We start from the raw sequence: 15,017 nt of genomic DNA, 5'->3' as shown, positions 1-15,017 counted from the left end.
GCAAACACAACTCCTTTAGGATCTCTATGACATCTTGAGACAAGTCCACAACTGATAGAAAATACTCACAAATGAAACATTAAGTACAAAATAAATATTTTATTAATACTTGAAAATAAATATGAAATCTTGCTTTAAATTTCAACTCATTAAAACACAGCTTTAAATACAGAACAGAACCTTAACTACAGAAATCATTGATCAACAAATTGAAATCCATTGTTCAGGTACATAGTGTAAATAGCGATTTAAAAAGAAAGGAAGAGCTTTGGTAGAGAATTCTTCTCCATTTCCTTTAACCCTTATTTTACCAGTTAAGTTGACTGAGAACATGTTCTCATTTACAGCAACGACCTGGGGAATAGTTACAGGGGAGAGGATGTATGAGCCAATTGGCAGCTCATACATGATTAGGTGACCGTGATGGTTTGAGGGCCAGATTTGGGAATTTAGCCAGGACACCAGGGTTAACACCCCTACTCTTGTGATAAGTGCCATGGGATCTTTAGTGACCACAGAGAGTCAGGACACCAGGGTTAACACCCCTACTCTTGTGATAAGTGCCATGGGATCTTTAGTGACCACAGAAAGTCAGGACACCAGGGTTAACACCCGTTTAACGTCTCATCCGAAAGACGACACGCTACACAGGGCAATGTCCCAAAACACTGTCCTGGGTCATTGGGATATTTTTTTTAGAGCAGAGAAAAGGGTGCCACCTACTGGCCCTCCAACACCACTTCCAGCAGCATCCTGGGACAACCATGCTTAGATCTGAGCAAGCCAGCAGTGGGATGCCGGGTGGTATGAGAAGCAATAATGTGACTTCTGTAGACTGGTAACAGGCCTGGTATGGTACATTTTTTGAACTCGCTGCAGGCCAGAAGATAAATTGAGTAACTCATCTGTGGAAGACAGTGGGAACATCCATCCCAACGGACACCCTATATAGTGCACTACTTCATTACAGCCCTATGGGCCCTGATAAATAATAATAAAATAAATACTATTTACCTGGTCTGGTACACTCTTCTAGTCTAATGTAATGACTATTTCAACACTATGGTCAGAGACATCACATTTATATACCGTTTATATATGGCAGAGATAAAGATATCAAAATACAATGGAGTGTATAGTATACATTATTGAACAAAAAGCTTATTTCTCTCAAATTGTGCACATCCCTGGTAGTGAGCATTTCCCCTGTGCCAAGATAATCAAGAAGCTGGCATATCAAGAAGTTGATTAAACAGCACAATCATTACACAGGTGCACCTTGTGCTGGGGGGACAATAAAAGATTGTTCTAAAATGTGCAGTTGTCACACAACACAATACCATAGATGTCTCAAGTTGAGGGAGCGTGCAGTTGGCATGCTGACTGCAGGAATGTCCACCAGAGCTGTTGCCAGAGAAATTAATGTTCAGAATGCTACTGTATGCAGTCATATAGCACCTCATACAGTAGCACACTACTACTACATCACCAATACTGCAGTACTACTACACTACTGGTATACTACCCCTTGGTATATTCCTACTACAGTACTACCCCTGGTATACTACTACAGCACTACTACTGGTATACAACTACTACAGCACTACTACTGGTATACTACTACTACAGCACTACTACTGGTATACTACTACAGCACTACTACTGGTATACAACTACTACAGCACTACTACTGGTATACAACTACTACAGCACTACTACTGGTATACTACTACAGCACTACCCTTGGTATACAACTACTACAGCACTACCCCTGGTATACAACTACTACAGCACTACCCCTGGTATACAACTACTACAGCACTACCCCTGGTATACAACTACTACAGCACTACCCCTGGTATACAACTACTACAGCACTACTACTGGTATACAACTACTACAGCACTACCCCTGGTATACAACTACTACAGCACTACCCCTGGTATACAACTACTACAGCACTACTACTGGTATACTACTACAGCACTACTACTGGTATACTACTACAGCACTACCCCTGGTATACTACTACAGCACTACTACTGGTATATTACTACAGCACTACCCCTGGTATTTATGGTTTGCACGTTGCTTCACAATATTGTTTTGAAGGTTTGTTTTAGGACTGATGCCCAACTGAACATTCTACTCAATGCATCCTCATTGGGGACTGATGAATATTCAGTCTAAAGTTTATTACTGTGGCTTGAAAACACAATGACATTTCTAAAGGCGGCAAATAATTAGTAGGAAAACCATTTTTCATCATTTTGATGTCGCCGGATTAACTTTAGATGCAGTATAACGTTAGCGAGCTAGCTAAGATTGAGGGGAGACCTCCGGATTTTAGCTAGCTAACGTTAGCCAGCTAGCTAAGATTGAGGGGAGACCTCCAGATTTTTAGCTAGCTAACGTTAGCCAACTAGCTAAGATTGAGGGGAGACCTCCAGATTTTTAGCTAGCTAACGTTAGCAATGATAGCAATGATAGCTATTTGGAAGTAAATCTACGTGTGACAGATCTGGTCTGTGCTGGTGTAGAACTCTCTGGAGGAACAGAGGTGAGTGGCCAGGTCTCTGGGAATATTGAAGGGGGCAGCACTGCTCACTGCCAGGGACAGCAGGTTGGCACAGGTGGGCAGGTAGATGTGTTGGACATGGTCTACCTCTGACCGACACACCGGACACACCTGAAGGGGTGAGATCAAAATATTTGATTAGAATATAATATGCTAATCTAACATTAAAACACTGTATATAGATGTGACTTGTGAGGAATCAAACAGACTTATTGTTAAGATACAGCCATATAGATCTGGATGAATTAGTCTATATAATCTTGGATTAACGGTGTCCACAGAGTAGCTGACAGTACTGCCCTACAGGCATTTAACCTACGACCTACAGGCTACAGAAGGTTCAGGACAGCCAATAAACCATGGGAAGAAGGGTAACTATAGTTTCTGCAAACATTCCTCCCGTCTACCATACTCCTCCTCACCAAACAGTTCACTTCATTTGTTTAAAAAGGGAAAAAAACAGTACCAGCTCTTTTCATTAACTGCCAACCACCCTGACCTCTCTAAAAGTTTAACTTGGAGCTTCAAAGTTCATTCAGCACAGTGGAAGATACAAGAACATGGCATTATGGTGTAACAGGGACTGGTGTTTAGTGCTGCCACCCCTGGAACACATAAAACCCATGGAGAATGCGGTTCAAACCCCGACTGAGTCACATTCCATTCTGTCCTTCTCCTCCATTTTAATCACTTCTTCACTGTATCTATCAATACAGACTACAAAATACATCAACAATTATATACTGTACACACACAACCAGTCAAAAGTTTTAGAACACCTACTCATTCAAGGGTTTTTCTTTATTTTTACTATTTTCTAGTAAAAAAAAATATGAAAACTATATGAAAAAATATGAAAACTATGAAATAACAAACTATGAAATAGTTTGAAATAACAAACTATGAAATAAAATATATTTTATATTTGAGATTCTTCAAATATAAAAAAAAATCTTCAAATACACCCTTTGCCTTGATGACAGCTTTGCACACTCTTGGTATTCTCTCAGACAGCTTCATGAGGTAGTCACCTGGAATGCATTTCAATTAACAGGTGTGCCTTCTTAAAAATTCATTTGTGGAATTTCTTTCCTTCATAATGCGCTTGAGCCACTCAGTTGTGTTGTGGCAAGGTAGGGGTGGTATACAGAAGATAGGCCTATTTGGTAAAATACCAAGTCCAAATTATGGCAAGTACAGCTCAAATTAGCAAAGAGAAACGACAATCCATCATTACTTTAACCCTTGTGTAGTCTTAATATTCTGTATACTCACTCCCCTTGTGCTAAAGGTTAAAAAATGACCTGCCTTCACTAAACCCCTAAAATGAAACAGCTTAATTGAATTTTAAACCCTAATGTGTTTTAAATGAAGAAACAACCTGTCATTCATCACAAACTTTGTGAATATCTGTTTTTAAATATATACTTATGGATTGTACAATGAGGAATTAAACTACAAAATACTAGTCTTCTCCCATTTTTTTAACCATTCCCCCCCCCAAAAGGGGGGTAAACAACAATAAATAAGAATAAAATAAGATCGATACAAAACAAAAACATGAGGAACATAAATCAATCAACTCTAATTAGCACATGTAGGACAGTATGCTAGTGTGTGTGCATGGACTTTGCAGGTGGAGACAACTGCATGTTTTGTGGGCCCTGTTGGGCACTGAAACGTGCACTCATGGCTTCAGCAAAGAGAGAGCTGGGGGGACTGTCATCTGCAGCACCTTTAAAGTCTCTGACTGCATTACCCATTAGTTAACAATGCTTTTAAGAAATGTTTATTTGGTCTGAAATTGTTTGAATTTTGTCTGTGAACTTGCGTCATGTGTGGGGTCGTGGAGGGGAGATGCTGCAGTCCAAATTGGAGATTTTTGGTTCCAACCGCCGTGTCTTTGTGAGACACAGAGTAGGTGAACGGATGATCTCCGCATGTGTGGTTCCCACCGTGAAGCATGGAAGAGGTGGTGTTATGGTGTTTTGCTGGTGACACTGTCGGTGATGTATTTAGAATTCAAGGCACACTTAACCAGCATGGCTACCACAGCATTCTGTAGCGTTACGCCATCCCATCTGGTTTGGGCTTAGTGGAACTATCATTTGTTTTTCAACAGCACAATGACCCAACACACCTCCAGGCTGTGTAAGGGCTATTTGACCAAGAAGGAGAGTGATGGAGTGCTGCATCAGTTGACCTGGCCTCCACAATCACACGACCTCAACCAAATTGAGATAGTTTGGGTTGAGTCAGACCGCAGAGTGAAAGAAAAGCAGCCGACAAGTGCTCAGCATGAGTGGGAACTGCTTCAAGACTGTTGGAAAAGCATTCCAGGTTAAACTGGTTGAGAGAATACCAAGAGTGTGCAAAGCTGTCATCAAGGCGAAGGGTGGCTATTTGAAGAATAAAATATTTTGATTTGTTTAATACTTTTTTGGTTGCTCCATGATTCCATATGTGTTATTTCATAGTTTTGATGGCTTCGCTCTTATGTAGAAAATAGTAAAAATAAAGAAAAACCCTTGAATGAGTAGGTGTTCTAAAACTTTTGACTGGTAGTGAGTGAGTGAGTATGTATATATATACTTATTTTAAACCATGACGTTATGGTTACCTCTAGCTGGACGGCACAGTTGTGGCAGCACACCATGTGTCCACAGGGGCAGAAGGCAGCGTCCATCTCCTCTTCACAGCACAGCATACACAGCAGAGCATCCTGGAGCTGCTGCAGCTTCTCCTCCAGAACCCGGCTCCTCTGGCACCCCTCACAGCCTCCTTCCCCAACCCCAGGGGACCGCGACGGGCTCTGCTCGCCGGACACACAGTCCCCTGCCATGCCGGCTTTGTAGAGCGCCCTGCGGCAGTGGTCGTAGACCTCCTTGGAGGTGCGTCGGATGTCGAAGACATACTTCTTGCCCAGGTCGATGTTCTCGTTGAGGAAGAGAGACGCCAGGTGACCCTTGAAGTCACGGCTGTACTGCATCATCACGTCGTTCGTCACCGTGTCACACCTGAAGGACAAATAACATCACAGTTATTGACCAAAAACACTCAAATCAATATTATAAAATGTTATTACACTGTGAAACTGGAGTGACTCCACACGTACACTAAAACTAAACTTAGCAGCAACTCATGAAAATTATCAGAAAATGTACAGCATATACTGTGCTGCATATTATACATTTCTTACTCTACATTGGCTCACAGCAGAGATGTTTTTACAAGAGGAAAATGTCACCCTGTGTGAGCATGTTGTTGGTGTGTGAGCCATGCTACATGCTACATGGTTGCTGACCTGTAGAAGGCATGTTGTTGGTGTGTAAACCATGCTACATGGTTGCTGACCTGTAGAAGGCATGATGTTGGTGTGTAAGCCATGCTACATGCTACATGGTTGCTGACCTGTAGAAGGCATGTTGTTGGTGTGTGAGCCATGCTACATGCTACATGGTTGCTGACCTGTAGAAGGCATGTTGTTGGTGTGTGAGCCATGCTACATGGTTGCTGACCTGTAGAAGGCATGATGTTGGTGTGTAAGCCATGCTACATGGTTGCTGACCTGTAGAAGGCATGTTGTTGGTGTGTGAGCCATGCTACATGGTTGCTGACCTGTAGAAGGCATGTTGTTGGTGTGTAAGCCATGCTACATGCTACATGGTTGCTGACCTGTAGAAGGCATGTTGTTGGTGTGTAAACCATGCTACATGGTTGCTGACCTGTAGAAGGCATGATGTTGGTGTGTGAGCCATGCTACATGGTTGCTGACCTGTAGAAGGCATGTTGTTGGTATGTAAACCATGCTACATGGTTTCTGACCTGTAGAAGGCATGTTGTTGGTGTATAAGCCATGCTACATGGTTGCTGACCTGTAGAAGGCATGTTGTTGGTATGTGAGCCATGCTACATGGTTGCTGACCTGTAGAAGGCATGTTGTTGGTATGTGAGCCATGCTACATGCTACATGGTTGCTGACCTGTAGAAGGCATGTTGTTGGTATGTGAGCCATGCTACATGGTTGCTGACCTGTAGAAGGCATGTTGTTGGTATGTAAACCATGCTACATGGTTGCTGACCTGTAGAAGGCATGTTGTTGGTATGTAAACCATGCTACATGGTTGCTGACCTGTAGAAGGCATGTTGTTGGTATGTAAACCATGCTACATGCTACATGGTGGCTGACCTGTAGAAGGCATGTTGTTGGTGTGTAAACCATGCTACATGGTTGCTGACCTGTAGAAGGCATGTTGTTGGTATGTAAACCATGCTACATGGTTGCTGACCTGTAGAAGGCATGTTGTTGGTATGTAAACCATGCTACATGCTACATGGTGGCTGACCTGTAGAAGGCATGTTGTTGGTGTGTAAACCATGCTACATGGTCGCTGACCTGTAGAAGGCATGTTGTTGGTATGTGAGCCATGCTACATGGTTGCTGACCTGTAGAAGGCATGTTGTTGGTATGTAAACCATGCTACATGGTTGCTGACCTGTAGAAGGCATGTTGTTGGTATGTAAACCATGCTACATGGTTACTGACCTGTAGAAGGCATGTTGTTGGTATGTGAGCCATGCTACATGGTTGCTGACCTGTAGAAGGCGTGGGTCTCTGTGATGGCCCGGTACAGGCCGCTGGCAGCTCTGGTGCTTGTCATCTTAAACAGCAGGGCCACATCCTCACCACTGTCCTTAGTGATGGTCATGTACACATTCTTCCCTGACTGGGTGGCCATCTGGATGATGGGATAAATGATCCTAGAACAGAGGACAGAGAGTCATTGTAGGCTCTATATAACTTCATATCAAATGTCCAACAGCAGAGCATTGTCTTGTGTGTCTAGACCTGTAGATAGAACTACATAATCACATATTAAGGGTGTCTAGACCTGTAGATAGAACTACATAATCACATATTAACGGTGTCTAGACCTGTAGATAGAACTACATAATCACATATTAATGGTGTCTAGACCTGTAGACAGAACTACATCATCACATATTAATGGTGTCTAGCTAGACCTGTAGACAGAACTACATCATCACATATTAATGGTGTCTAGCTAGACCTGTAGACAGAACTACATCATCACATATTAATGGTGTCTAGACCTGTAGACAGAACTACATCATCACATATTAATGGTGTCTACTCTAACAGGAGCATCCTGAGTTTGTATAACCAGTCAGTGTTATATTTTCAACTCTGCTACATCTGGATACAAACACTGCACAGTAGAAAAAGACCGGCAGCCGACCTCAACTTTTTTTGTTGTTGTTGTTAAGTGCATCAACGAATAACATGTTTTGCGAACAGCACTGTCAGGTTAGTTTAATACCTGTTGGTGGGGGTGAAGTCAGGTTAGTTTAATACCTGTTGGTGGGGGTGAAGTCAGGTTAGTTTAATACCTGTTGGTGGGGGTGAAGTCAGGTTAGTTTAATACCTGTTGGTGGGGGTGAAGTCAGGTTAGTGAATATACCTGTTGGTGGGGTGAAGTCAGGTTAGTTTAATACCTGTTGGTGGGGGTGAAGTCAGGTTAGTTTAATACCTGTTGGTGGGGGTGAAGTCAGGTTAGTGAATATACCTGTTGGTGGGGGTGAAGTCAGGTTAGTTTAATACCTGTTGGTGGGGGTGAAGTCAGGTTAGTGAATATACCTGTTGGTGGGGGTGAAGTCAGGTTAGTTTAATACCTGTTGGTGGGGGTGAAGTCAGGTTAGTGAATATACCTGTTGGTGGGGGTGAAGTCAGGTTAGTTTAATACCTGTTGGTGGGGGTGAAGTCAGGTTAGTTTAATACCTGTTGGTGGGGGTGAAGTCAGGTTAGTGAATATACCTGTTGGTGAAGTCAGGTTAGTTTAATACCTGTTGGTGGGGGTGAAGTCAGGTTAGTGAATATACCTGTTGGTGGGGGTGAAGTCAGGTTAGTTTAATACCTGTTGGTGGGGGCGAAGTCAGGTTAGTGAATATACCTGTTGGTGGGGGTGAAGTCAGGTTAGTTTAATACCTGTTGGTGGGGGTGAAGTCAGGTTAGTGAATATACCTGTTGGTGGGGGTGAAGTCAGGTTAGTGAATATACCTGTTGGTGGGGGTGAAGTCAGGTTAGTGAATATACCTGTTGGTGGGGGTGAAGTCAGTTTAGTGAATATACCTGTTGGTGGGGGTGAAGTCAGGTTAGTGAATATACCTGGTTGTGGGGGTGAAGTCAGGTTAGTTTAATACCTGTTGGTGGGGGTGAAGTCAGTTTAATGAATATACCTGTTGGTGGGGGTGAAGTCAGGTCAGTTTAGTGAATATACCTGTTGGTGGGGGTGAAGTCAGGTTAGTTTAATACCTGTTGGTGGGGGTGAAGTCAGGTTAGTGAATATACCTGTTGGTGGGGGTGAAGTCAGTTTAGTTTAATACCTGTTGGTGGGGGTGAAGTCAGGTTAGTGAATATACCTGTTGGTGGGGGTGAAGTCAGTTTAGTGAATATACCTGTTGGTGGGGGTGAAGTCAGGTTAGTGAATATACCTGTTGGTGGGGGTGAAGTCAGGTTAGTTTAATACCTGTTGGTGGGGGTGAAGTCAGGTTAGTGAATATACCTGTTGGTGGGGGTGAAGTCAGTTTAGTTTAATACCTGTTGGTGGGGGTGAAGTCAGGTTAGTGAATATACCTGTTGGTGGGGGTGAAGTCAGTTTAGTGAATATACCTGTTGGTGGGGGTGAAGTCAGGTTAGTGAATATACCTGTTGGTGGGGGTGAAGTCAGTTTAGTTTAATACCTGTTGGTGGGGGTGAAGTCAGGTCAGTTTAGTGAATATACCTGTTGGTGGGGGTGAAGTCAGTTTAGTTTAATACCTGTTGGTGGGGGTGAAGTCAGTTTAATGAATATACCTGTTGGTGGGGGTGAAGTCAGGTTAGTTTAATACCTGTTGGTGGGGGTGAAGTCAGTTTAATGAATATACCTGTTGGTGGGGGTGAAGTCAGGTTAGTTTAGTGAATATACCTGTTGGTGGGGTGAAGTCAGTTTAATGAATATACCTGTTGGTGGGGGTGAAGTCAGGTCAGTTTAGTGAATATACCTGTTGGTGGGGGTGAAGAAGGTTAGTGAATATACCTGTTGGTGGGGGTGAAGTCAGGTTAGTGAATATACCTGTTGGTGGGGGTGAAGTCAGGTTAGTGAATATACCTGTTGGTGGGGGTGAAGTCAGGTTAGTTTAATACCTGTTGGTGGGGGCGAAGTCAGTTTAGTGAATATACCTGTTGGTGGGGGTGAAGAAGGTTAGTGAATATACCTGTTGGTGGGGGTGAAGTCAGGTTAGTGAATATACCTGTTGGTGGGGGTGAAGTCAGGTTAGTGAATATACCTGTTGGTGGGGGTGAAGTCAGGTTAGTGAATATACCTGTTGGTGGGGGTGAAGTCAGTTTAGTGAATATACCTGTTGGTGGGGGTGAAGTCAGGTTAGTGAATATACCTGTTGGTGGGGTGAAGTCAGTTTAGTGAATATACCTGTTGGTGGGGGTGAAGTCAGGTTAGTTTAATACCTGTTGGTGGGGGTGAAGTCAGGTTAGTGAATATACCTGTTGGTGGGGGTGAAGTCAGTTTAGTTTAATACCTGTTGGTGGGGGTGAAGTCAGGTTAGTGAATATACCTGTTGGTGGGGGTGAAGTCAGTTTAGTTTAATACCTGTTGGTGGGGGTGAAGTCAGGTCAGTTTAGTGAATATACCTGTTGGTGGGGGTGAAGTCAGTTTAGTTTAATACCTGTTGGTGGGGGTGAAGTCAGTTTAATGAATATACCTGTTGGTGGGGGTGAAGTCAGGTTAGTTTAATACCTGTTGGTGGGGGTGAAGTCAGTTTAATGAATATACCTGTTGGTGGGGGTGAAGTCAGGTTAGTTTAGTGAATATACCTGTTGGTGGGGTGAAGTCAGTTTAGTGAATATACCTGTTGGTGGGGTGAAGTCAGGTTAGTTTAATACCTGTTGGTGGGGGCGAAGTCAGGTTAGTGAATATACCTGTTGGTGGGGGCGAAGTCAGGTTAGTGAATATACCTGTTGGTGGGGGTGAAGTCAGGTTAGTTTAATACCTGTTGGTGGGGGTGAAGTCAGGTTAGTGAATATACCTGTTGGTGGGGGTGAAGTCAGGTTAGTTTAATACCTGTTGGTGGGGGCGAAGTCAGGTTAGTGAATATACCTGTTGGTGGGGGCGAAGTCAGTTTAGTGAATATACCTGTTGGTGGGGGTGAAGTCAGGTCAGTTTAATACCTGTTGGTGGGGTGAAGTCAGGTTAGTTTAATACCTGTTGGTGGGGTGAAGTCAGGTTAGTGAATATACCTGTTGGTGGGGGCGAAGTCAGTTTAGTGAATATACCTGTTGGTGGGGGTGAAGTCAGGTCAGTTTAATACCTGTTGGTGGGGGCGAAGTCAGGTTAGTGAATATACCTGTTGGTGGGGGTGAAGTCAGGTTAGTTTAATACCTGTTGGTGGGGGCGAAGTCAGGTTAGTTTAGTGAATATACCTGTTGGTGGGGTGAAGTCAGGTTAGTTTAGTGAATATACCTGTTGGTGGGGTGAAGTCAGTTTAGTGAATATACCTGTTGGTGGGGGTGAAGTCAGGTCAGTTTAATACCTGTTGGTGGGGTGAAGTCAGGTTAGTTTAATACCTGTTGGTGGGGGCGAAGTCAGGTTAGTTTAATACCTGTTGGTGGGGGTGAAGTCAGGTTAGTTTAATACCTGTTGGTGGGGTGAAGTCAGGTTAGTTTAATACCTGTTGGTGGGGGCGAAGTCAGGTTAGTGAATATACCTGTTGGTGGGGTGAAGTCAGGTTAGTTTAATACCTGTTGGTGGGGTGAAGTCAGGTTAGTGAATATACCTGTTGGTGGGGGCGAAGTCAGTTTAGTGAATATACCTGTTGGTGGGGGTGAAGTCAGGTTAGTGAATATACCTGTTGGTGGGGTGAAGTCAGGTTAGTTTAATACCTGTTGGTGGGGTGAAGTCAGGTTAGTTTAATACCTGTTGGTGGGGGTGAAGTCAGGTTAGTTTAGTGAATATACCTGTTGGTGGGGTGAAGTCAGGTTAGTGAATATACCTGTTGGTGGGGTGAAGTCAGGTTAGTTTAATACCTGTTGGTGGGGTGAAGTCAGGTTAGTTTAATACCTGTTGGTGGGGGTGAAGTCAGGTTAGTTTAATACCTGTTGGTGGGGGTGAAGTCAGGTTAGTGAATATACCTGTTGGTGGGGGCGAAGTCAGTTTAGTGAATATACCTGTTGGTGGGGGTGAAGTCAGGTCAGTTTAATACCTGTTGGTGGGGTGAAGTCAGGTTAGTTTAATACCTGTTGGTGGGGTGAAGTCAGGTTAGTTTAATACCTGTTGGTGGGGGTGAAGTCAGGTTAGTGAATATACCTGTTGGTGGGGGCGAAGTCAGTTTAGTGAATATACCTGTTGGTGGGGTGAAGTCAGGTTAGTTTAATACCTGTTGGTGGGGGCGAAGTCAGGTTAGTGAATATACCTGTTGGTGGGGGCGAAGTCAGGTTAGTGAATATACCTGTTGGTGGGGGTGAAGTCAGGTTAGTTTAATACCTGTTGGTGGGGGTGAAGTCAGGTTAGTGAATATACCTGTTGGTGGGGGTGAAGTCAGGTTAGTTTAATACCTGTTGGTGGGGGCGAAGTCAGGTTAGTGAATATACCTGTTGGTGGGGGCGAAGTCAGTTTAGTGAATATACCTGTTGGTGGGGGTGAAGTCAGGTCAGTTTAATACCTGTTGGTGGGGTGAAGTCAGGTTAGTTTAATACCTGTTGGTGGGGTGAAGTCAGGTTAGTGAATATACCTGTTGGTGGGGGCGAAGTCAGTTTAGTGAATATACCTGTTGGTGGGGGTGAAGTCAGGTCAGTTTAATACCTGTTGGTGGGGGCGAAGTCAGGTTAGTGAATATACCTGTTGGTGGGGGTGAAGTCAGGTTAGTTTAATACCTGTTGGTGGGGGCGAAGTCAGGTTAGTTTAGTGAATATACCTGTTGGTGGGGTGAAGTCAGGTTAGTTTAGTGAATATACCTGTTGGTGGGGTGAAGTCAGTTTAGTGAATATACCTGTTTGTGGGGGTGAAGTCAGGTCAGTTTAATACCTGTTGGTGGGGTGAAGTCAGGTTAGTTTAATACCTGTTGGTGGGGGCGAAGTCAGGTTAGTGAATATACCTGTTGGTGGGGGTGAAGTCAGGTTAGTTTAATACCTGTTGGTGGGGGCGAAGTCAGGTTAGTGAATATACCTGTTGGTGGGGTGAAGTCAGGTTAGTTTAATACCTGTTGGTGGGGTGAAGTCAGGTTAGTGAATATACCTGTTGGTGGGGGCGAAGTCAGTTTAGTGAATATACCTGTTGGTGGGGGTGAAGTCAGGTTAGTGAATATACCTGTTGGTGGGGTGAAGTCAGGTTAGTTTAATACCTGTTGGTGGGGTGAAGTCAGGTTAGTTTAATACCTGTTGGTGGGGGTGAAGTCAGGTTAGTTTAGTGAATATACCTGTTGGTGGGGTGAAGTCAGGTTAGTGAATATACCTGTTGGTGGGGTGAAGTCAGGTTAGTTTAATACCTGTTGGTGGGGTGAAGTCAGGTTAGTTTAATACCTGTTGGTGGGGGTGAAGTCAGGTTAGTTTAATACCTGTTGGTGGGGGTGAAGTCAGGTTAGTGAATATACCTGTTGGTGGGGGCGAAGTCAGTTTAGTGAATATACCTGTTGGTGGGGGTGAAGTCAGGTCAGTTTAATACCTGTTGGTGGGGTGAAGTCAGGTTAGTTTAATACCTGTTGGTGGGGTGAAGTCAGGTTAGTTTAATACCTGTTGGTGGGGGTGAAGTCAGGTCAGTGTAGTGAATATACCTGTTGGTGGGGGTGAAGTCCTCCTGACAGATAGATACCCCTTCAGGGCCGACCCCTATAGCCAGCCTCTGTCCCTCTGAGTCCCTGGCCCAGTGCCACTCCACCCCGTAGTTCTCCAGGGAGGACACCAGCTGTAGGGCCTGGTACTCTGCTGACGCCTGGCTCAGACCCTCTAGCTCACGGTGCTTCTCCTGGATGCTGCAGACGGACACGGCAGGACGGGACAGAGGAGTTACGTTTTCTGCTGTTGTAATACTGTTCACTCACCAGGGGGGCCCACCCATACAATGAAACATGTTTTCTACGTTCTATTTTAAATGCTGCCACCAAATAATCTCTGCTCGGTTTTCATTTTTCTGTCCCTCCATTGTTTTTTAAATGTATTATTTATATATATATTTAAAAAAAAGATCTACGAAATAAAATGTACTAAAACTAAACTAAACACATGAGGAATGAGAACTGTACTTTAGTGCCCAGTAGTGAATGTATATAGCTGCAGGGCTAGCTGAGTCAGCAGCCTAGTGTTTTAGGGACAGATGTTGTGAATCCCATTTATATGCTGATTTGGGAGTGTTTAGGCTCCTCCCACATCAAGGCAATAACAGAAGACCAAACCATGGTTTAGTCAGCTATTCAGATGGCCTTCACACATCAAAAAGGTTATATTTTTATTATCTTGTATCTATAGCAGTTCTACAAGTCAGCACAGAGAAGTACTTAGTAAGACATGGAATGCATTTCGCTACACTCGCATTAACATCTGCTAACCATGTGTATGTGACAAATACAATTTGATTTGATTTGGAGTCAAGTTACTCAGTTGCTGTGCTGACCTGTTGATGGTTGCCAGGTCAGGCTCCTGTCTGAAGATCTGGCTGGAGCAGTACTTGGCTGTGTTCTGGTTGTAGTCTCCGTACTCAGCCTGGGCTAGGAGGGCACACAGCTCCTTGGCCTGCTCAGCCTCCATCTGCAGGCTGCCACTGTCCAGCTCCTCCTTTATGTGCAGGAAGAACATATGTCTGGAGGAAAGAGGGATGTGTAAAGGGTTATATGATGGACATGAGGAAGAACGAGAATACAACTTCACAAAACTGCAGTGATAATGGGGAAACTAATTCGACATTTTTGCCTCGTCAAAAGAGGACATTGCACTGAAAAGAGGAAGGAAGATCATCCTCTTTGTGGGCCCTAAATCTAGGTTGAAGATACCCAGGTTAGAACAACGTAATAACTAGTATCACTGGTCCCTTTGTCTAGAATTCTTCCTCATTTATGCAAAGAGTTATGGGATATTAGAATCCTCTTGTTGTTATCTTCAACAAAAAAGAGGAAGAACAATAATACAGCTTAACTGGTGATGTTAAACTAGCCCTCTGTGCCTCCTCAAAACAGGAAGTTGCACTGAATATAGGAATGAAGATAGCCTTCTTTATAAAATGACAGTTCTCTCATGCCTGCTATGAGCGCTTGACCTTTCTGTCCACAGGGTCAGCTATCCATCTATTTCTCCATTGAGGAATGTGGGCGGCAGAATTGCTGGTACAGGCTGGTCACGACTCCATACAGTCCCATGTGATAAACAGGAAGTCTGTTT

The 15,017-nt window shown here is 43.9% G+C and overlaps 1 protein-coding gene across 2 annotated transcripts in view; it reads right to left on the bottom strand.

The window, feature by feature from the left end:
- Positions 1 to 79: 79 nt before the first annotated feature.
- Positions 80 to 15,017, bottom strand: part of LOC110520718 (E3 ubiquitin-protein ligase MYLIP-A) — a 28,366-nt gene continuing 13,428 nt past the window's right edge. Inside the window, exons 3-7 of one of the 2 annotated variants that reach the window (XM_090220422.1) lie at positions 14,257 to 14,442; positions 13,421 to 13,618; positions 7,175 to 7,339; positions 5,199 to 5,595; positions 80 to 2,689 (exon numbers count right to left, since the gene is read on the bottom strand). In XM_090220422.1, coding sequence (XP_090076548.1) covers positions 2,507 to 2,689; positions 5,199 to 5,595; positions 7,175 to 7,339; positions 13,421 to 13,618; positions 14,257 to 14,442 — 1,129 coding nt within the window. In that variant the 3' untranslated portion in view covers positions 80 to 2,506. The remainder of the gene's footprint in view (positions 2,690 to 5,198; positions 5,596 to 7,174; positions 7,340 to 13,420; positions 13,619 to 14,256; positions 14,443 to 15,017) is intronic. The other variant, XM_090220426.1, reaches the window with a different exon arrangement.

Source organism: Oncorhynchus mykiss, chromosome 3 (genome assembly GCF_057628025.1).
Source record: "Oncorhynchus mykiss isolate SJ-2025 chromosome 3, ASM5762802v1, whole genome shotgun sequence".
Classification (NCBI taxonomy): domain Eukaryota; kingdom Metazoa; phylum Chordata; class Actinopteri; order Salmoniformes; family Salmonidae; genus Oncorhynchus; species Oncorhynchus mykiss.
The sequence above is the reverse complement of the archived record's forward strand: the minus strand, read 5'-3'. Positions and strand labels throughout refer to the sequence as shown.